The 23892-nt window shown below is 38.2% G+C and overlaps 1 protein-coding gene across 5 annotated transcripts; it reads right to left on the reverse strand.

Annotated features, from left to right (window-relative positions):
- Positions 1-1658: 1658 nt before the first annotated feature.
- Positions 1659-23622, reverse strand: XK-1 (xylulose kinase-1). 5 transcript variants are annotated; one of them, XR_736015.3, is made up of 11 exons: positions 23416-23622; positions 23130-23338; positions 22908-23047; positions 22545-22797; positions 22291-22423; positions 20918-21006; positions 20346-20623; positions 6153-6222; positions 5689-6013; positions 5081-5591; positions 4755-4987 (listed from the first exon to the last, which is right to left on the reverse strand). XR_736015.3 is itself a non-coding variant. In XM_088890682.1 (9 exons), exons 1-9 carry the CDS (start codon positions 23483-23485, stop codon positions 2124-2126), a joined length of 1254 nt encoding a protein of 417 aa, XP_088746808.1. In that variant the 5' UTR covers positions 23486-23612; the 3' UTR covers positions 1659-2123. The 5 variants fall into 5 exon arrangements, 4 of the variants coding, with proteins under 4 accessions (XP_088746808.1, XP_010263862.1, XP_088746810.1 ...); XM_088890682.1 differs by lacking the exons at positions 4755-4987; positions 5081-5591; positions 5689-6013; positions 6153-6222 and adding exons at positions 1659-2130; positions 2222-2296 and having other exon boundaries at positions 23416-23612; XM_010265560.3 differs by lacking the exons at positions 4755-4987; positions 5081-5591 and having other exon boundaries at positions 5621-6013.
- Positions 23623-23892: the final 270 nt, after the last annotated feature.

Genomic DNA, 23892 nt, shown 5'->3' on the forward strand with positions numbered 1-23892 from the left:
CAAAAAAATTGTGATTTTCAATGTATGAAATGTAGATCAACATAAATTTATACATTCAAGAAAAAAAGAAATCACAAAATATTATAAAAAAGTGAAAAAAATTACTTATTTTGCCATATTTTTTCAAATTTTGAAAAATCTTCAAAAAAAATTAATGACTAACACTTGTTTTTCACAATTTTTTGCAAATCAAGCACTCTAGAAATGAGGTATGGAGTTTTATAGTCATTTGGGGGTGAAAGAAAGCTTATTTCAGGGAAAAGAAGCTTGATTTCCCCCTTTATTTTTTTTCAGTTTTTGGTCGTATCTTTTTTGTCAATACGCTACTGATACGCCCTGATATACCCCCAATACACCCTGATACGCCCCCGATATGGGTCCGATACACATGAAAAAAGACTAAATGCCTGATTCCATGCATATTTTGCATTTGTTTTTCAAAGATACGATATGATACACCCCTTATCGGGCGTATCGTATCAAAATATTAAACCTTGATTATAATATGTAAAATATACAAGACTTATGCTTCACAAGAAAACTCTATCAAATCCTTCTAAATTCTAGAAATGTTCACATCAAAAACCGAAAAATTGAACCAAATCAAGGAAATCAAACTAAAAAATCCTTTTGGTTTTGATTAACCTATAGAAAAAATTGATTGTTAATTGAGCTGACTGGCATATATATTTATATATTCATTTATAATATATTATAAATATAAGAAAACAAAGAAGCAAATCGATAAAAAAACTAAACCAATCAATTAGTTCGGTTCGATTTTGGTTCTCAATATTGTAAAAACTGAAGGATCAGTTGGGTTTCAACAATTTGCCCATGGTATGGTCGACCAAACTATGAGCACCCCACCAAATTCTAAAGCACTTGTTTTCTTTCTTTTTTTTTTAATTTTAACATCATAAGTTGTGTGGGGCTTAGGGATGATGGTAGCCCCCAACCCTATCTTTTGTGAGAGTTGAATTTGATCCAAAGCACTTAAGAGTCAAGATTATCATCTCAAATTGAGTTTGATTTTGAATTTTGACAAATAGATACCATTTCCAATCTTAATTGCAGCAATAAAATTTTAAAAATAACTATAAGTATTTAAAAATCATTAACAAGTATATCACCTAAAAGTAATGCTTGGATTGGACTTGAATTTACCCAAACCAATTGAGTCTCAATCTAAATTCAGAGAAATATATAGCATTCTCGAAATTGCAATCCAAAATCCTAATAAAATTATTTTAAAGTCCATTTGAATTTAGAAATAATTACATAATTTTGACAAATAGTTACCATTTCCAATCTTAATTGCAGCAATAAAATTTTAAAAATAACTATAAATATTTAAAAATCATTAACAAGTATATCACCTAAAAGTAATGCTTGGATTGGACTTGAATTTACCCAAACCAATTGAATTTCAATCTAAATTTAGAGAAATAGATAGCACTCTCGAAATTGCAATCCAAAATCATAATAACATTAATTTAAAGTCCATTTGAATTTAGAAATAATTACATAATTATTAGAATTAATTGATAAAAATTAAAATTCATAGACAATATTTCAGCTAGAAATATTGTTTGGATTGAACTTAAACGTGCCCAAACCAATTGATTCTTAATTTGAATTTAGACAAATAGATAGCATTTATATTTGGCAATATTAAATCTTAATTATATTATTGTAAAATCCATTTAAACTTAATAATAGTTATGTCAATAAAATATTAAAATTAACTAATAAAAATTTAAATTTCATAAACAAGCAACTTACCTTAATGTATTGATTGGATTGTATTTGAACCTAACCAGATACCCCAAACTTGCAAATTAACCAATTAGGAATGCCATAGGCCATAGGGCTCTTCTTGGCTTCTACTTAATTTCTCTTAAAATATTATATATTATAAATTATTTTATACTATATATATACCATACCACACACACACACACACACACATATATATATCTTGTTAATGAAGAGCAAAAGCTTGGCCCTCATAAAAAGCCCGAAGCCTGACCTAACAGAGGCTGAAATGCAGGGCGACTGAGTTCACTGGTGGTGCAGCTGGCATCGATGCCTGCGTTCGCCATCGCCGATGTTTGAGTTCACTAGTTCCTGAGAATTTGCAACAATGCATGAGAATAAGAACTACGAGAGAGACAAGAGAGAGAGGAATGGTGGAGAGAGAGAGAGAGAGAAGATTCACCGTCGGAGGGAGGGGCGACTGAGTTCACTAGTGGCGCAATTGGCACCGGTGCTTGAGTTCGTCGGTTCCTGAATCCTGAGAATATGCGAGTGCGTGCGAGTGAGAACTATGAGAGAGAGAAAGAGAGAGAGAAGACTCACCACCAGAGAGAGAGTCTGCTGGTGCCTGAGCTTGCTTGTCACCTCTGAGACTGAGAACAGTGGCTGCTTGCTTGGATTCACGCCGGTTATTGAGAATGAGGAGAGAAAGATAAAAGATGAAAAGAGGGAATAGGGTTAATCGGCTAGGGTTTACAATAAAATACAAAATGTCGGGTCGGGCTGGGCTTTTGTGACAAATCCCGAGCCCGACCCGTAAAATAGTCGGGCTTGGGCTTTTAGGCCCGAGGTCAAGCCCATGGGCTAAAGTTCATGCGCAAGCCCGTCCAGGGGTCGGGCCGGCCCGTCGGGCTACCCGGCCCATGAACAAGTCTAATATATATATATATAAAACTAGGTTTATAGTTAGGTATTGGGAATGGGTACCCACGTCAAATAAATTTGGGTATCAAGTATCAAATACCCTAAAGTCAAACCTAAACCCGTCCCAGCGTTTTAATATAAAATCCCAAGTCCATCCCAAACCCTATAGGGTTTTGATAAATAGGTTCTATTAGGGCCAAAACAAGTTGAATACCCGAAAATTCCTACAAAATTGCCATCCCTAGGTCGATACATACCCAAAACGATCTAATATGAGGCCAATATGGACCTATATCGATCCAGTACAAGCAAAAATATAAAACTATCAAATTTTGTATGTTACATGTATCAGGACTCTCCCAAAACAATACGTATCGGCTAATGCGGGCCAAAATTTTAAACCTTGATGGAATCACATGAGAAATTTAAGGTTTAAAAGGTAATTAACAGTAATGCTTAGGGGGTGCAAATGGATCAAATCATGATCCAATCCAAAGTCATATCCTACTTTGTTGGACTTGGATATCCTCGTTTCGGATTTTCAAATTGGATAATCGAATTAGATTCGGATCTCCCCCCCCCCCCCCTCCGATCCAAAAGGATCTGATCTAATATAATATATTATATTATTTATTTATAATATTTTATTTATATTACATTTTTGTAATTTTTATATTATTTAATTTTTATAAAAAACATGTATATATATGATAAAAATAGTTGAAAAATACTTGTCTTTTGTTTTTCTTTATTTAAACTTTTATATTTTATTTTTCCTTTTAATAATTTATTAATTTTTTAAATTAAATCGGATCGGATCATATTCGAATATCCAAGATCTTTATTGGATTCAAATCCAAATCAATATTTGTGAGATTTGACTGGATCTTTGAATTGGATCGGACCTACAATTTATAAGATCATATTTAGATATACCCTTATTTGGATCCGATCTAATCCATTTGCATCCCTAGTAGTTGCAAACAAAGCAAGATTCAGACCATGCTACGGAGCAAAATGGGAGATTTTTAACTCAGTAGCAAATTCATGAGGAAATCACATGAGAAATTTCAGATTTGAAAGGTTTTTAAACAGTAGCATATCACACACATATATAATAGACGACACACACCACAATTCAAGAACATTATTTTCCTTTCTTCTTCAGGTTTCTCTTTACAATTTATTAAAAATGAGGGAAAAGAAACCCATCTCTCTTTTCTTCTTCTAAGTAAAGGATTTATAACTTTCATTATCTATCTTCTAGCTAGAAGACATACTTATGATATCTCATTTCATTTTAGAAGGTTGTTCGTCTGCACAGGAAGCCTCTAATTTATCAACATCCATAGGTTTACCAGCTTTAAAGGGTGATGAGTATTAAGCATAGATATGGTTACAATCTCTTAGACTATTAGTTTCATTATGGACTCAACAATTAAGACATGGAGTTAACTATTAACCAAAAGTAACAGGTAAATAGATAAATAGAAACAGTTTTAGGCCTTTAAGGGAAACCGAGAACTCCCGAAGTTTCAAACCACCAAAATTTTAACGATATCCGAATCCTAATCCCATGAGATAACAGGTAAAAGTGTCTATTCTTTGCTCCAACTTTCATGGACTCCTTTTCAGAATAGGCTATGCAAAGTTGCACTCTTATTATGGATACCAGTCCAGAAGTTGTTTAAATCGAAGAAAAGCTTATATACTCAAGTAGAATAGAAAAACATTTGATGAATCGTTTAAAATGACATAAACTGGGTCCAGTATTATGATGCAAATAAATTAAAAGGTTCCAGATATCAATTTGGACCGATCTGAGCTGTATGTTGAATTCATTTGGACAGTGGAAACAAGTTCTATGAGCTGGTCTGATACGGTGGAGACAAGTTCTGTGGAACAAGTTTCACCAAAACTTTAAAGTTTAGTTTAAATAAGAACCAGGTGTATTCATTTGGATGGTGGAAACAAGTTTAAATAGGAATTTCAAGATGAAGATTCATTCCATCATTCTAGAATATATTGCACTACTCTGCAATCCTAAAGGGTATCTAACAGTAAATATTAACTAATCCGTTAACCGGGAGATCATTTTGATGAAATTGTTCTACAAATTGCCCTCTTCTGCATTCTGTAAACATTCATTTTGATGAAATTCAACTAAAAATAAGAAGCAAACTAAAAATTGTTCTACAAGCAAATCAGGAGAACGTATCACCATCAAATGATGGAGATCATACCTGCTTTTGAATCAGATTTCCTAGCTTCAGACAGAGCAAGTGAGAGAGGGGAGAGATCAAATCTGAAAGGAACAGAGGTACGAGTAGAGATTTGGATCAAAGAAGAAAGAGAGAACTGAAGGGAAAAAAAGGAAGAAAGAAGAACGTCTCCATACCTGGTGCGGATTCCTTTAGCCAATGCACTCAGAGCGGAAACAAGGGTTTTTTGAATGCCCTTTCTCGAATGAAAAGATTTATATGCTCAAAACAACTTGAAGCTTCAAATGAAGCTTTCAGATTTTGGACAAATCTGAGCTTTCTCAAGCTTTTCGGTTTCCTGTCTTTTGGTTGCCAAAAAAAGAGCTCAAAACCAGGTCTTCCAAGCTTTGAAAAGCTTGAAAGACCACTTAGAAGGACTTGCCAAACCCTCCCCCCCCCCCCCGCCCCCCCTTTTTCTATGTTCCCAGACTTGTTGTCCAAATAGCTCATTACCTAGCCAGTAGAAATTGCCCCAAAGGTGTGTGGAAAGGTAGTCCGCCTCTATGGCTGGAAAAACTTATGCCAACAGTTGATGTTTTCATCAATGGCCCAACGAGTGATTCTGAACAATTCTGATCCCAGAGGTTGCCTGTTCATGCCCAATTCCTTCATACACAAACCTGGCAATTATGCTTCAGATACCACATCCTACCATATTTTTTTCATCACAAGGCAAATGTTGTGTTAAAAAATAACTTTATTTATCTTTTTCTACCTTCTCTACAGTGACTACGCAATTACTTACAGGTAGGATTTCTTGTTCCCTCCATAAAGAATATAAATATCTGCTTAATTTGAAGCCAAAAAAAAGTAACTGCTTAATTCGCCTAGCCAAGCAGATATTGCTTCCTCCGTCTGGCTCCTCTTGCTCTAGAGATTTATCGAGCACCTTTCAGTGCCAATAGTGCAGCTCCATATGAAGCTTCTGTCTGAATTGCCCGACTTACAGGTAAACCAAGCACCCTCTCTCTTATCTTTGTCCATTTATCATTTTTGGCTCCCCCTCCAGCTGTGAAAACTTCGTCTACTTGGGTTGCACCTAGATCCTTCAGTAACCCATAAGCCTTTGCCTGAAAGGCAAGCAAGTCCATGTGTTTCAACATCACAAAACTTAATTCAGCAATTGGCTGCATACATGTTATTTCGATATAGAACTAGCATCTAGTCTACTTATTAACCCTTGTATCAGACAGAAGGGAGATCCCATACCTCAATGCGAGCAATGGATTCAAAAATTCCATGTAAGTAGTCTACATCGCTTTCTGGGCGTGGATGCAACCTGTGCAAAATGGTCAATAATCAACCGACCATTGGCAGTGTCACAGGAAACCATCAGTAACTTCTTATAGTGGTATAAGCATAAACTCTATTTATCCCCATCAGCTTATTTTTTCCATTAAATGTTAAGATAAAAACACAAATACACAATAAAGATTAGTTCTTAGACTCGAGGCATTTCACATGGTAGCTTTGATGGTTGCTTCAGAACAATGCCCCACTTATGTGCCTTAATAGCAGTGTTTTAAAAACCGACCCGGAGGTGAACCGTTTTTACCTTCAAGTCATGGGTCACCGGTTCGACCATCCAAGTCGAACGGGTCAGACTGTGCCACATCAGCATCTATATATTTTAAGTATATATAACATACATACATATATATATGTATATGTATATATATATATATATATGTCTGTGTGTGTGTGTATGTATGTGTGTGTGTAGACATGATATATGTATTATTTTATAATTAAACTACGTTTTTTAATTCAGTTTTTTAATTTTTTATCTATAAAAATATTAAAATATGTGATTTGAGGCCAAAACAGGGTTTTTTTTTTGCGAAAATAGCAGGGCAAGGCGCCTTTGACACCTTGGGATGCATAGATCTCAAAAAGTTACCCAAAATAAAAATAAAAATAAAAAATCATCTCAATCAGACATCGGAGTGCAAAGTTATGGCCTCCTGAAGTTTGCATACACAATTAGTATGCAACCCGCGACCCGGTGACCAAGTTGCCAGTTCAACGGTTCAACTGTCTGGATCGATGGTTTTGTTGACTTTTCAATGGTTTTTGGGGCAACACGGGGTTTTATAAGAACCGGACCCAGAAAGTCGGCCAGGTGACAGTTTGAATGGTTCGACTGTTCGGGTCAACGGTAGGTTAAAAACATTGTTTAATAGTATGTCCTTGATATATTCTTTCCCAGGATTAACAAATCTAATGGTATATACATTTCAATGATATTTGATAATGACATCAACACATAATGATGTGTCAACTGTCAATTTTTTCCCAAGGTTCATTGAACCACCAGCCAAAGTATGAAGTACAAATTAGATTTCTTACATAGCGAAGGATATCCTCTTCTTCATATTTTGATTTCCTTCACCCAGCACACAATACCTAGTGTTTTGTAATATCCATAGTCACACACACACACACACACATCTCCTCTAATAGCAACTAATAATATGATCAAAATAAAAAGAAATAAGTTTCAAGGTCATTACTCTATCATAGTGAAGTCAGGATGGAGACCCCAACACAAATGTCTGACTTTGTCCAGCCCATGATAGTGATTTATATTTTATTAATATTTGAACCAATTTTGAGTGCTTTTCTTTTTTTTTTTTTTTTGGGGGGGGGGGGGGGGGTAAATTGGCTTCAGATTGCTTTCTTTAGTCGTTTATCTTTCTCTCTGTTTCTTTCAACCCAATGTTCTCAAACCCCAGAGGTGTTGCATACAGAATAAGTACTGTAGTGACAAGTCCCATCAGAATAAGTACTGTAGTCATGATGTTATCCTAATGAAATCACTTTTTATTACCTCACTTTGTTAGGAAATTTAGATCCTCTAAGGCTCAAGCTGAAACTTATCTCTGTTTGGGTGACCAAAAGAATATATTGCTTTATGAAGTGTGTCAACATGCTTCCTCGTGAAGTCAATTTTCACTCATATTGTTCCATTTAGATATGTGAACATCAACAATTTTCCATTTATTAACTCTATACCAAATCCTTAAAACTATGAGTAGAAATCACTGATTGCAGTTTTAGATGAATTCCTTGTGAGGAGAAAGAAGAAGATGAAGAATTTTAGTAGTAGAGAGAAGAGAGGAGAAGAAAATGAGTGGGATGTCAACCAGAATTGAATTAGTTCTGGCCGCCAACCCCTCTTTGTATTATATACTCAAATTAAAAGAATAAGAGATTACAAGAATGCCCTTAGTAGGGCGGCTACTTAAGTAGTTGAACAGTCGCAACTTAAAAAAACATAAACTAATGGGCCTAAAGCCCAATAACTTCCCAACTTAACAACTTAAAAAATACAAGATAAATAACTGGGCCCAATAACTAGAAATCGGCCCAACTCAACACTCCCCCTCAAGTTGGGAGTAAATGTCACACATTCCCAACTTGCGTAGGTCATGCTCTTGTGAGAACATCAACAAGCTGCAAATCAGAAGCAATGTATGGGAGACAAACTTCCCCAGAAGTCACCCTTTTTCTGATTAAATGTCTATCCACTTCAATGTGCTTTGTCCGGTTATGCTGAACTGGGTTATGGGCAATGTTAATTGCTGCCTAATTATCAAAGTACAGCATCATAGGTTCTTCTGCCTTTACACCAATATCTCCTAACAAGGAATGGATCCAGAGAAGTTCTGAAACTCCATGTGCCATGGCCCTGTATTCAGCTTCTGCACTTGATCTTGCCACCACTGTCTGTTTCTTTCTTTTCCACGAGACTAGGTTACCCCCAACAAGGGTGCAGACTCCTAAAGTAGATCTCCTATCTGTGAAAATTTGAGAGAAAAATGAATTGATTGTATTGTCTTGGAAGGAGCATATACACAACTTTATATAGAATTACAGAGCTAATTTACAGGGTGATAAAATAGGAAACTAACTTTTCCTAAAAAACTAATTTCTATATCAGTGGGATTCTCCAATTAATATCCCATGATTCTAGGAAATTAAGTTTCCTAAACCGATGGACCTAAAATTATGGAGAATCAATTAGAGAGTCAATCTTCTACTTTCCAACACTCCCCCTCAAGCTGGTGAATATGCATCTTTCATTCCCAGCTTGGAGATAAGTCCTTGGAATGCCATACTGCAAAGCCCTTTTGTCAGCACATCTGCCAGTTGACCATTCGTTGAGACGTATGGAGTGCAAATTAATCCGCTATCCAGCTTTTCCTTTATGAAATGCCTATCTATCTCAATGTGCTTTGTCCTGTCATGTTGGACGGGATTGTGAGCAATGTTAATAGCTGACTTGTTGTCACAGAATAATCTCATTGGACCTTCCCATCTGATCTTTAGGTCTTCCAAAATTATCTTGAGCCATAGTAATTCACATACTCCCTGAGCCATTGCCCTGAATTCTGCCTCCGCACTTGATCTAGCTACCACATTCTGCTTCTTACTCCTCCATGTGACAAGATTTCCTCCAAGGAACGTACAGTAACCTGTAGTGGACCGCCTATCCATGGGAGAGCCTGCATAATCTGCATCGGTGTATGCCTCTAGGGTTAATCCAGTATTTCTTTTAAACAAGATTCCTTTGCCAGGATTAGCCTTTAGGTAATGTAGTATCCTATAGACCGCCTGTAGGTGAACCTCTTTCGGGTTGTGCATAAACTGGCTAGCCACACTCACGGCATATGCTATGTCTGGCCTTGTGTGGGCAAGATATATAAGTTTTCCTACTAATCTTTGGTACATTTCCCTATTTACGGCTGGATCTTCATTTGCTTCTCCCAATTTGTGATTTGGCTCAATCGGTGTGGAGGATGGTTTGCATGCTAACTTTCCTGTCTCTCTTAAAAGATCTGTTACATATTTCTGTCTCTCTTAAAAGATCTGTTACATATGTAACATATTTCTGTTACATATTTCCCGTCTCTCTTAAAAGATCTCCCAATTTGTGATTTGGCTCAATCAGTGTGGAGGATGCCTTCTCTGGAATGAGCTACTTCAATCCCTAGAAAATACTTCAATCTCCCAAGTTCTTTTATTTCGAATTCTTTGACTAGGCATCTTCTCAAGGCTTCCTTCTCCTTTTCATCATTTCCTGTCACAATTATGTCATTGACATATACCAGAAGAGCCGTGACTCCCCCTACATCCGAAAGCTTTATACAAAGTGTATGATCTCCCTGACTTTGTTTGTATCCGATGGCAAGCATAACTTTAGTAAATCTTCCAAACCACGCCCTAGGTGATTGCTTGAGACTATATAGTGCTTTTTTCAACCTGCAAACTTTATTTCCTTTTAGATTTCCTTTGAAGCCCGGAGGAATATCCATGTATATCTCCTCCTCTAAATTACCGTGAAGAAAAGCATTATTTACATCAAATTGCCCCAAGTACTAGTCGAAGTTAGCTGCTACTGACAACAAAATTCTTACCGTATTCATCTTAGCCACTGGAGCGAATGTCTCCTGATAGTCAACACCATAGGTTTGTGTATATCCTTTTGCCACGAGTCTTGCCTTGTATCTTTCTAGAGAGCTGTCTGACTTGTACTTTACTGTGAAAACCCACTTGCAGCCCACGAGTTTCTTTCCTGGTGGTAGGTCAACAATTTCCCATGTTTGATTCTTATCTAGAGCCTGCATCTCTTCTCTCATAGCATCTTTCCATTTCTCATCAGATAATGCCTCAGATAAAGTATTAGGAATATGAATGGTGTTTAGACTAACTAGGAAACTCCTATGTGATGGTGAGAATTTTTTAAAAGACACAAAATTTGCTAAGGGATATAAGGGATGTTTAGTGCATTCTCTTGTGCCTTTCCTAAGGGCAATAGAAAGATCTTGGTCAGATGCTAATTCAGAAGAAATTTCTGGAATTGTATTTACCTCATTCTCAGGATTAGGAGTTGAATCTTGAACCTGCACAAGATTAGGATCCTAGTTTCTTCTTCTTGAATATACCTGCAATCTCATAGAGTAACAAAGTTCATCATTCTCTGTCATGGGTCTGGTATGAATGGGTGAAGAAGTTGGTTTGGTTTGAGGTGGTTCGATAGGTGCAGATACGGATTGAACTAGTATAGATGCTGAGTTTGGGTGTTGAGAAACTGTAGGTAGACCAAGCGGGAACAATTCTCTGTCCTTATCTTCAATGAATGACAAAGACTCCCCCTGAAGATAAGGTTGAGTGAAATATGGTGTTTTTTCTTCAAAAGTGACATCAATAGAGACAAAGAATTTTTTAGTAGGTGGGTGGTAACACTTATAACCCTTTTGGGTGGACGAATAACCCACAAAAATACACTTGATGGCTCTTGGATCTAACTTCCCTCTATTATGGGTATGAACATGGACAAAAGCAGTGCATCCAAAGATTCTTGGGGTGAGATTATTTGTTGTACGTAGATCGGGATAAAATTGAGAAAGTGTTTCCATTGGTGTTTTAAATCTCAAAACCCTTGAAGGTAATCGATTTATAATGTATGCGGCTGTAAGCACAGCTTCCCCCCAATAGGTTTTTGGAACATGCTGGTGGAAAAGTAAGGCTCGGGTTGCAGCTAGTAGATGACCATTCTTCCTTTCTACTACTCCGTTTTGTTGTGGAGTATTAATGCAGGAGGATTCATGGATAATCCCTTCTTTTTGAAAATATGGGGATAAAGTTTGGTTGAAATAATCCCGTGCATTATCCGATCTAAATCTTTTGATTCTGACCCCAAACTAATTTTGGATCATGTTATGGAAATTTGGGATTACACTACTTACATCTGATTTAGATTTAAGAAGAAAGATCCAAGAGACCCTAGTGCAATCATCAATAAAAGAGACGAACCATCGTGAGCCAGACACATTTGGAACTGTGGAGGGTCCCCATATATCACTATGGATCAAAAAGAATGGGACTGAACTTCTCTTGTTACTGATTGGAAAGGGCACACGCTTGTGTTTTGCAAATTCACACACATCACAATGAAAATATTCAACACTCAATCCTTTAAACAAGGAGGGAAACATAGTTTTCAGAATTCCAAAAGATGGATGTCCTAGTCTAAAGTGATGAAGCCAAATGGTGTCTTTGTTGGATGATGAAAGGAATGACAGAGATAACTTATCCTGGACAATATTTGATTTGCATGATTCTTCAAGATAGTAGAGTCCATTCTTCTCCTTAGCAAGTCCAATCCTCTTCCCCGAATCCTGGTCCTGAAATATACAGTAAGACGGATAGAAAAGCACATTACAGTTCATGTCATGGGTGAGTTTTTGGATGGATATCAGGTTAGTGGACAATTTTGGAACATGAAGGACACTTTTTAGTGTAAGTGATGGATTAATATGGATATCCCCAAGGCCAGCTATGGTAGTAAGGGAACCGTCTGCAATGGCTATTTTTCGATTGCTTGGGCAGGGGGTGTAAGTGCTAAAATGTAGTGAGGAGTGAGTCATGTGATCTGTGACTCCTGAGTCGATAACCCATAAATCCCTAATAGGTTCATCTGAGACATTTAGTCCGTGAGGAATAGAAAACTTACCTAAGATTGCAAGAGAGCCTGTACCACTAGGTTTCTCCAACGATCCCAGAAGCCCCCTTAACTTTTCGATCTCCTCCTTATTGAACTCGGTCTTGTCTGGAGGCTTTTCTTGGCTCGACTGATTTGTGGTGAAGTTAGCTTGACTTCGACTCTTCTGTTGTCCTCCTCGATAGCCCCATTCCCTATTCGATGGTTTACCATTCAGCTTCCAACACTTCTCTTTGGTGTGCCTTGGTTTCTTGCAATAGGTACACCAAAGAGACTCCTTGTTGTCCCGTGCAGAGGACAAATCTGTCTTCATTCCTTCCAGTATTTTTGGTTGTTCCATCCTTGTAGTCATGGCTGAACCTTCTAGTACTTGGGGTTCAAGCATAACCCCCCTACGGCTTTCTTCAGCACGAATCAGAGAAATAGTCTCATTTAGAGATGGTACCTCTTCTTTGCCGAGAATATGGACCCTAACTTGATCAAATTCTGCGTTGAGTCCTGCAAGAAAGTCAAATGCGATCTTTTTCGATAAAACTCTTTAGGATTGCTGCATCCGCTGCATATTTAGTCTCAATGCACCGATAATGATTGAGTTCTTGCCACAGGTTCTGCAGTAAATTTACATACTCGGTAACTGTCTTGATGCCTTGTTTAGTTGCTCCAGTCTTGACTTTGATTTCGTACACTTGTGCTGCATCACGTGCTTTTGAATATGTTTGTCGGACGGCATCCCAGATCTCTTTAGCCGTGGATAAAAACATACACGTGTCGCTGATTTCAGGGTTCATTGAATTCCATAACCATGACATGATCATGGAGTCAGCTTCATCCCATGCATCAAATCTTGGATCTCCTTCCTTCGGTCCCATCCCTAAGAGATGGCTAAGCTTTCCTTTTCCCTTTAAATATGTTCGAACAAACTAAGACCACTTCAAATAATTTTTCCCGTTCAACCTATATGCTGCCTGAATGTTTTGCAGGTCGCCAGATGCTTGATGTGAGGAAACTTCTTCCGATTGTGCAGTAGTATTTGATACGGTGGCTTCTGACATATTGGGTGGGCTTCAAGAAAGAGAGAAAAAACAGACAATGAAGGTCTGAAAAACTTGGTAAGGATTGGCGATGAAGGCCTAAAGAATCTTTCAGCCAATGTAAAAAAAAAAAAAGTAACTATAATGCTCCACCAAACTGAAGAGTGGATCGAAACCACTCAAAATCAAAACTGATCCAAATGAAACCAAAGGGATTCAGTAAATCTGCTCTGGGCAACACCAAATCTAAGATTTCAGACTGATCTGATGTCTCTACAAAGAGATCCAAGAAAAAAGGATGAATCCAATGGTGCAACAGTCCAGAAGAAGCAAAAATGTAGAGTTCAGATCTATAGCCAATCTCGAAGAAGAATCAATGACACTCAAGAACCTCCCAAATACTGTTTGAGAGTTCTTGAACGCAGCAGAGATGACCAAAGAGATACTATGTGTGGATTAGGTCGTAACCTGGCTCTGATACCATGTGAAAATTTGAGAGAAAAATGAATTGATTGTATTGTCTTGGAAGGAGCATATATACAACTTTATATAGAATTACAAAGCTAATTTACAAGGTGATAAAATAGGAAACTAACTTTTCCTAAAAAACTAATTTCTATATCAGTGGGATTCTCCAATTAATATCCCATGATTCTAGGATATCCCATGATTCTAGGAAATTAAGTTTCCTAAACTGATGGACCTAAAATTATGGAGAATCAATCAGAGAGTCAATCTTCTACTTTCCAACACTATCATCAAGGCATCCTACCCAATCAGCATATGTATAAGCCTCTAACTTCAACTTTCCATGATCAGCAAATAGTATGCCTCTGTCTGGGTGTCCCTTCAGATAAGCAAGAATCCTGTCAACAACCTCCCAATGCTGGACTCGTGGGGCATGCATGTATTGACTCACCACACTCACTGCATAGGAAATGTCTGATCTTGTCATACACAAATACAGTAGTCACCCCACAAGTCTCTGATATCTCCCAATATCCTTTACCAGCTCACCTTCTGATGCATTAATTCTGTGATTCTGATCAATAGGAATACTGACTACCTTTATTCCAAGCTTCCCTATTTCTTGTAGAAGATCTAGAACATACTTCCTCTGAGAAATAAAGATTCCATGTTTTGATCTTGCAACTTCAATGCCTAAGAAGTACCTAAGCTCTCCAAGATCCTTAATTTCAAATTCCTTGTGTAGATTCTGCTTCAAACTGTCAATCTCACTTAGGTCATTTCCTATGACAACAATATCATCCACATAAACAATTAGGATTGACACCAAGAATCCCCTCCGCTTCACAAACAAGGTATGGTCAAATTGAGTCTGAGTGTAGCCAAAAGCAACCAAGGCCTTCCTGAACCTGTCAAACCATGCTCTGGGAGACTGCTTTAAACCATAAAATGTAGAAACCAGCAGGAAGATCCATATACACTTCCTCTTGCAGATCTCCATTTAGAAAAGCATTTTTCACATCAAGTCGAAACAGGGGCCAAGAGTATGTGGTAGCAAGAGAAAGAAATATCCGAACAGAAGTCATATTTGCAACTGGTGCAAAGGTTTCTAAGTAATCAATGCGATAGGTTTGTGTGTACCCTTTTGCTACAAGTCTGGCCTTATACCTTTCTATACTTCCATATGCCTTATATTTGACTGTGTAAACCCATCTGCATCCAACAATCTCCTTGCCCTCTGGTAGATCCACAATCTCCCATGTCTAATTCTTAATTAAAGCTTCCATCTCTTCCTACATAGTCGTCTTCCACTCAGGTTTGGAGAGAACCTCATTGACACCCTTGGGTATAGACACAGAGTCAAGAGAGGAAAGGAAAGCACGGTAGGAAGGAGAAAGTCTACTGTAGGATAGATATTGTGAAATACAACGAGCAATACACTTTCTCTTCCCTTTTCTGATAGCAATAGGAAGGTCCAAGTTATCTGTAATGGGTTTAGTAGAATCAGTGGGAACCGAAATAGTAGAGATCAAGAGGAATACCTGAATCTGTGTTAGTAGAATCTAGAGTCTCCAAGGAACCAACAGGAAGTGATGTGAGTTGTTCTTTTGCAGTGGAATCAACCTCCCTGTGAAGTCTCTGTCATGAGTAACACTGAGAAGTAAGACACACAGGAGGTGGTAAGGTAGGTGACATAGGAGGATCAGACACAAGAGTGGACACAGAAACTAGAACTAGAACTGGAAGAGGAATAGACTATTCACTCGCTTCCCCAAAACACTCCCCCTGAGAAGGATTCTTCGAGAAGAAGGATGTGAACTCAAAAAAGGTGACATCCATAGTAAAATACCAACTCCCAGAAACTGGATCATAGCAGCAGTACCTTTTCTAATTTTTTGCATATCCAAAGAAGACACACTTCTTTGCCTTCGGATCAAGCTTCAAGCGATGAGGACCAAGAATATATGCAAAGCAAACACACCCAAACACCCAGAGAGGAATATGGAACATCCCCCCCTCAGGAAAAAGGAGACTGAATGGTGTGCTGAATCAAGTATACGAAAGGGAACCCTATTAATCAAAAAGACTGTTGTGAGAACTACATCACCCCAAAACCGAACTGGAATAGTAGTTGTGATCATCATGCTTCTTGCAATCTCAACAATGTGTTTGTTCTTCCTCTCTGCAACACCATTCTGTTGTGGATTGTAGGAGCAACTGCTCTGATGGACAACACCATATTCTAACAGATATAAAGCAAGGTGCTTTTCAAAATATTCCCTGGCATTGTCTGATCTGAACACTTTAATTCGTATCCCAAACCGTGTTAACACCATTTGATGAAATTACCGAACCAAGGATGGTACCTCATCTCGAGATCTCATTAAGTAAATCCAAGAACATCGAGAAAAATCGTCCACAAATAAGAGAAAATATCGATAGCCACCCAAAGAAGGAACATGATATGGTCCCCACACATCAGAATGAATAACACCAAAAGGAGATGAACATCTTTTATTACTAGCTTTAAAAGAATGTCTACAATGTTTTCCAAGTTGACAACCTTCACACTCTAAACCGGACAAATTAATAGACTCAAAAAGCTTTGGAAATAAGAAACTCAAAGAAGAAAAAGACAAATGACCCAAACGATTATTCCAAAGCATAATCTGACTCACAAACCCCAACTCACTATCCCTGCTGACATGATGACCCTGATGATGAGGAAGCACATCCAAGAGGTAGATTCCATTCACTTCACGACCACTCCCAATCGTCCTCTTTGAATCCAGATCCTACAAGACACAATGACCAAGAGAAAAAATTACTGAGCAATTTAGGTTCTTAGTCAAACTACTAACAGATAACAAGTTAGCACTTAATCTGGGAACATGAAGGACATAGGGAAGGGAAATGGAATCATTAATCTTGACAGACCCCTTCCCAGCAATGGGAACATGAGATCCATCAGCTGTGGAGACTCTGTCTCTACTAGAACAGGACAGAGCTGGTAAGAAGAAAAAATAGTGGAACTATGGGTCATGTGCTCTGAGGCTCCAGAATCTATAATCCAAGGAGGTCCCTCCTTACCTGTAGTAGAAACATAATTTGCAGTGGCATGTGAACTACCTGTGTGAGCAAAGGAAGTAGAGTGTGCTCCACCAGAACCACCTGTACCTAGCTGTCCACCTGTTACTGAATTAAGACTGACTGTATCCCGCTGATTCAGGAACTACCCATATCTCTCAAGTTCGGCCCTCACTGCAGTAGTTGCAACAGACTCCAGAGTAGTTGTAGTAGGAGGGGCCGGTATGTCACCAGTGACTACCATGTGAGCATTTTCCCTTCTTGTTTTTGAGTCTATTCGGCACAAGATGAGGATGAAGCTTCCAGCAGGTATCTTTTGCGTGTTTAGGCTTCTTGTGGTAGTCACAAATCAAATCCTTTTTGCCTTCCTTCCTGATTTCACTGCCACCCCGATCTCCACCTTGTTTAGGTTTCACAGTGCTAACCATGGCTGATTGATCAAAAACAGAATTTTTCATCATCACATTTCTCCTCCTCTCTTCCCTTGATACGAGAGTAACACTGTCCCTGGAAAGAATATGTTGTCTTGCAATATCATACTCGGGATTAAGGCTAGCAAGAAATTCAAAAACCCTATACTTCTCTAGGAGCTTCTAGTAGGCAGCTACATCCTTAGTGGTTTCCCAAACAACTGTCTCTAGATGGTCAATCTCCTGCCACAGGGTTTTAAGGGCTAAAAAGTAAACAACAATAGGTCTATCTCCCTGCATTGTAGCAGTAATCTGATTCCTCAACTGATAGGTCCTAGCAACATTCTCACTCTGTGAGTAGGTTTCTACAACCTCATCCCATATTTCCTTGGTTGTATTTGCCCACAAAAAAAATTCTTACTTATATGGGGCAGCATTGAATTACACAGCCAAGTCATCACCATATAATTTTCCTGTACCCACTGGGAGCTATTAGTTTTGGGTTTCACTTCCTCACCAATGATATACCCTAACTTCCCGCGAGCACCAATGGCCATCTTTGCAGATTTTGACCATTCTAAGTAATTTGAACCATCCAACTTAACTATAGTAATGGTCTCAGCCCTGGAAAGGTCTCCAACACCTCCTCTCACTGGTCTCATTTCACTCTTGGGTTTGTTTTCAACTCCGTTACCCTCCATAATTCTCAAAAAAGGATTAGAAGGCTACTGTAAGATGAAAGAATATCAAATAAATCACTTTTGGTACCACCGACACCCTTCCGGTGCCCTAGATGATCTTACCACAAAAGATTCCTTTTCTGCAGGATGGGAGAAAAGAGAGAAGAGGCAGTCGCTCTCTCCAGAGACCTCCAAAACAGGCAGGACTTGAACCGCCCCCTTCAAAAAACTCCAAGGAACCCTAAAAAATTAGGGCACCACTTCCTAGGTCAAAATTGAAGAGTCCAACAGAAACAGGACTCTCCTCCTTTCTCCAGCTTTTCTTGAATTTGATGGGAAACCCTAAACCAGCTACAGGGCAAAATAGATCCACCAAAAAATCCAAAAATTGGGCTTACCTAAGATCTTTGATCAGCCTCTCAAATCACCATGCAATCGGTCGATCTAGGGCTGCATGATAGAACAGCTCAAGGAACCTTCGGCCTGCTCTGATACCAAGTAGAAATCACTTATTGCAGCTTTAGATGAATTCCTTGTGAAGAGAAAGAAAAAGAAGACGAAGAGTTTCAGCAGTAGAGAGAAGAGAGGAGAAGAAAAGGAGTGGGATGTCAACCAGAATTGAATTAGTTCTGGCCACCAACCCCTCTTTGTATTATATACTCAAAATAAAAGAATAAGAGATTACAAGAATGCCCTTAATAGGGCGGCTACTTAAGTAGCTGAACAGTCACAACTTAAAAAACATAAACTAATGGGCCTAAAGCCCAATAACTTCCTAACTTAACAACTTAAAAAATAAAAGATAAATAACTGGGCCCAATAACTAGAAATCGGCCCAACTCAACACTATGATTGCCAAATCTTCATATCAAACATCGCTCATCAACATCACGAAAGACACCATACAACATCCTAATCATCTCCTTTAGTAACCACATCATAAACCCAAAAGAAAAGATTGAAAGGTTGTTACCATTGCTAGAGTCAGGCTCAAGCCCCTAGTACAACTGGTTGAACTGCCTCCGGACTCAATAATAATACCCTCAAATATCTGAAGCCAAGGTTGACTCTTCTGACTCAGAGAACATTGCTTACAATGATGTAAAGTTTCTTTTTGGAATCTTCATTTAATTCCAATTTTATGCATGTCTCATATTCTTGTGGCAGAAACTGAAAAATATAATTCCTTGTGATTTAACTACTGGAACTGGATTGTACGTCCTACATAATAAATATTGTAATCTTGATTGAATCTTGTGCAACTAATTTTGACTAATTGCATTCTACCATGACATGTAAAAACTTTAAGAAACCTAAAATTACTAAGTAAATCAGTTGAACCTCAAATAGAAACCCGTATCATATAGATTTTTCTTCTTTTTTGGCAAACTTTCCTCTTGGTATCCATTTAACTCCAAGATGATGTGTCAAACATATCTTTAAGTCTATCTTGTGCAACTAATCTTTGACAAATCATGGTACCATTCTGTCAAGGTATGTCATAGAACCTCAAAGAATACTCTACATCTCTGCGTGTCAATTGGTGAGAACTCCCAGGAATCACTGTAATGAAAAGGTTCAGTTTGTTCTTTCAGAGCAGCAACCTATGGTTGATGTCCACATTCCTTAGTAAGTGTCATAAGTTTTTTCCCCCTCATCTTGAGAAACTCAAATACAAGAGCATCATAACTTGAGCAATATTAGCACCATAAGTGACCCAAAAGACTACATGTGAACTATTTAATAAATAGATGAGTTATCAATTCTATTTTGATAATAAAACTTCCTGTTCTGTGGTAGCTAGGGCATTTAATGAATAGATGAGTAATCAATGTATGTGGTGCTAGAACTACCTGTACTGGGGGGGGGGGGGGGGGGGATTCTATGGAAATTTTAACATGTATATAATTTGAACAGGATATTGCATATTGGTCCCTCATTAAGATGACTGTAAAATATTGAAACAAGATTTGAAATAATTTTACTATTTTGGAGTTTGTTAGAAGAGGGTGGGCCTTGGCACAACGGTTGGGTTGCTCCATTGGGACCTTGGTGACTAGGGTTCAAATCTTGGAAACAGCCTCTCTATATGTGCAGGGGTAATCGAATTGCTGTGTACATCTATCCCTCCCCAGACCCTACATTGGCGGAAGCCCTGTGCACTGGGCTGCCCTTGGAGTTTGTTAGAGCAGGAAATTAGATAAAGAACATTTAAATACCTGGGTACCATTTGTGGGTCTGCCACAGGAAATCTTTCTCCAACAGCTGGCAGAGGGTAGTAATCTAGAGAAGAAGTTTCCATGGGATTAATTTGTTTACTCAATTCTTCCAATTGCTCATCAGTGAAAATTTGTCTGAGAGCAGCTCCTCCAGTATTTGAAGCACCTCCTACAAGCCACTTGTCATCAAGGCGATGGCTATACACCCCAAAGCGTGCATCATCAATTCGATTAGTGCTGAGAAGTTTAACAGCAAGTGTTGAACCCAAAGAAGTTACCTAATTAAAATCAATATAAAATTTGTTAATAACCAGAAAACATTTTTCCTTATTGCATTTGAGAAAAGGAATCTATTGAATTTGCATTGCAGACAGAAACTGTTAATTAGCATGCCACAATGATGCTATACGAGTAATATGGAAATGCATTTAAAGCACTAAATAAAGTTTTCCCTGCCACATAATGGCTTCCACTTGGGATATCGCCCAGATTGAGGTCAGACAGTTCTTTCAAAAAAAAAAAAAGATTGAGGTCAGAGAGAGAGGGGGGGGGCGGACTGGTAGAAATCTCACAGCTTTCCCAGGTTGTGTAGCCCGTGCAGCAAGAAAAGCAGCTATACTATCTGTGGTTCCTGTGCAGATGACACAATCCTTTGGAAAACCTGCCCAGGTAGTTATTATTAGAAAGCAATGGAGATCTAAAAATCTGAATATCTTCCCAAGTTGAAATAGGAGGTCAGCAAAACTATAACTATGTCCATGAACTGCAAAATACTCAGCCAGAAAAAAGAATAAAGGGTTAAATATTTAGCTTTACAATTAATTGATTTTAAAAGAGTTTCTTTACATCTCCATTTTTAAGAAAGAGTGTGGATAATATATTTTGTGGAAAGAAATAATAATATGAATGAGTATATATATTCATGTGCAAAATATGGTAACACAGCTTCTCCCAGAACAGAACAAAACAAAATGAACTAAAACCAATTAGGCATGAAGCTATATACAAAAAGTCCTTCCAACCCCACATCAGCATGCCCACCCATCAACGAGTTCATCTCTCGTAAGATCCACCAGATCTTTAGATGCCAAGAATTCATCTAGTTATGTTGTGTTGGCAGAGTGCCCTTCAATGACTAAAGAGCTGATGGAAAGTTGCTTGGCGATAGATTACACATAATAAGAGCAATAACTTATCCTTTTACATAATCCACAACACCAATGAGTCCATCAAAACTCAGTGACTACTTCCATGTGTCTTCAAAAACAATCCTCCTCTAACTAGCTTGGGATTTCCTACAATAAAATTGCAGCTTAATCTTGCCTTGGATTTTTTTTTTTTTTTTCGGGGGAAGGGGGGGTAGCTGTATTGGAAGGGTACCCAGTAATGACTCTTGCAGAGGTTCTTTCTAAGATCATCTCTGGGGAACCTTCCAAAGGCCTTCCTCTGCTTTCTTTGTTTTTTTTTTTCGATGAGTTTGCTCCTTGGTAAAATTAAGGATGAACTAGTTATTAAACCTCTATTAATCCTGTCCTGTAAAAATTAAAATGTTCTCCAAAAGGAAAATATTATGTACATTTCAAGCAGAAGAGATAAGGTTTTGTAAAATATTCACATATCACAAGTCACCTTTTGCACTGGGCAGTAGTACAACTATGATCTTTTATGAACAGAATTTATCTATCATTTTATGCAATCATGGTGGTTAAAATTCTTTTTCACGAAACAACTTTTCAAAGCATGTGGAAATATTAAAAATGAGGATCATAATTTTTGCTTTGGCCTAATGACTTGACTAGTCAATCCCGGGGGAGTTATGCTTTGTGGTTAAATAAAAAGAAAGTATCCACTTGACAATTTACAGACAGTAACATTGCAAATGAAAAAGTAATAAACATATATTTAGATACCAACCATACTAGATCGGTTTCCTAACCAAACATACCGTACTGTGTCCTAATATCCTCTTTCAAATGACCAATTGAAGTTCCAGGGGCTTTGACAGAAGGTAGCAACTGTGAGTATGGCTGCTGAAGCAGCCACGGTGGATACGACTCAATCTCAGGATCATATCCAACCTGTTATATATGTACAGAGACAGGTAAACTAGTGTATTCTTTCTCATCGAAACACGACAATGATGAGAGAAGATATGGATGTAAGAAAAACAAAGGAATGCCAAACAAACTAAAATGGCACCTTCAAAGCGTTGTTATAATCAGTGATTCCAAGTTTTCCGTGGAGATGCCACAGAAGCCAATCTGCTTGATGCAGCAACAAGGAAGATTCTTTATTGGAATCATGAGAATTCCACCACGAAACGAGTTTGCAAAGGGTAGAGGAACCAGAGCACACTGTATGGTTTGCAGGAGCAACTGATTTAACCAAGGGTAAAGCATCAGGAAAGCTCTCATTGTAAAGAAACGGTCTGCATAATGGCTCCCCCGTGGTGCTGCAGTTACGAATTTCGATCAAATCCCGGAAAAAAAAAACAAACAACACGGAAAAAGCAGTAACAATAATAATGCGAGATAAACAGAAAACTTAATTATAAGAGCCCACCTGTCAACGACGATGGTTGTTGCAGAGGTCCCGTCAATAGATATCGAAGAAATGAATGGGCGAAGACTAACTGGAACATCTTCAAGTAGCAAGAAGAGTGTTGCTTTCCATGAGGTCGCCCAATCCATTGTGTTTTCGCTCTGTCTAGACAACCAAATAATAGGGAGTCAAGTCATTAGACTTGCTTAGCTAAAAATTTAAGCTGGAGCTCTACAAGCTTACCACATATTGCGGGTAATTTCGTTTCCCCTCGGCCTGAATGGTTCCTTGATCGTCAATAAGAGCATATCTGGCTCCAGAAGTGCCGAAGTCCATCCCAAGGTAAAGCTGTCTGTTATCTTCATGCCCGGAATTTCCACCATCTTTGCTGCTACATGCGACCTCCATTCTTGAAATTCTTCTCGGAAGTAGTTTCCTCGAATGAGGATATCCTGTAACATGAAGATCATCAATGTATTAGAGAAGAGAGAGAAAGAGAGGGAGAGGGAAAGACAGGAGCACCGAGTACCTTGCTTGGGAGACAATGGCCGAGGAGAGACAAAACGGCATACAGGAGGATGGTGAGGTGAGGCCAGCATTTTCTCTGGTTGTGCTTCGATGCTCAGTCGGAGAAGAAACGGGTGGACGACAAAAAAGCATGAGGCTTCATCACCTCTGCTTCAGCCATGGGCTCTCGATACTAAAATGTATCGTTTGGAATGCCTGTTAGTCTCATGGTCTGTTGGATTGGATCCGAGCCTATGCCATTTTGCCTTGTCGATTACAATTGGATCCCGGGTTAACCACGACCGCTCCGAAAAGACCCGGTTGTGCATTGTCAACGTAAAGTGGGCGGTGCCGGGCTTGGGTTTGAGGCCCGTGGGCCGTATATATAATCTATTATTTTAATTTATTATAATATTTTTCAATTTTATTTTATTATTTTATATAAAAACAATTGTATATATCAAAATTCATAAAAAATAAAATTTTAAGATTTTTTTAA

The sequence above is a fragment of the Nelumbo nucifera genome, chromosome 6 (assembly GCF_055504915.1).
Source record: "Nelumbo nucifera cultivar China Antique chromosome 6, China Antique-T2T, whole genome shotgun sequence".
In the NCBI taxonomy this organism is placed as follows: domain Eukaryota; kingdom Viridiplantae; phylum Streptophyta; class Magnoliopsida; order Proteales; family Nelumbonaceae; genus Nelumbo; species Nelumbo nucifera.

Coding starts and splice junctions, on each gene's coding strand:
- XK-1 (XM_010265560.3), bottom strand. CDS start 23,485: ATGCTGGCCTCACCTCACCATCCTCCTGTATGCCGTTTTGTCTCTCCT. Junction 23,048..23,129: donor GAAATTACCCGCAATATGTG/GTAAGCTTGTAG, acceptor TTGTCTAGACAG/AGCGAAAACACAATGGATTG. Junction 22,424..22,544: donor ATTATAACAACGCTTTGAAG/GTGCCATTTTAG, acceptor CATATATAACAG/GTTGGATATGATCCTGAGAT.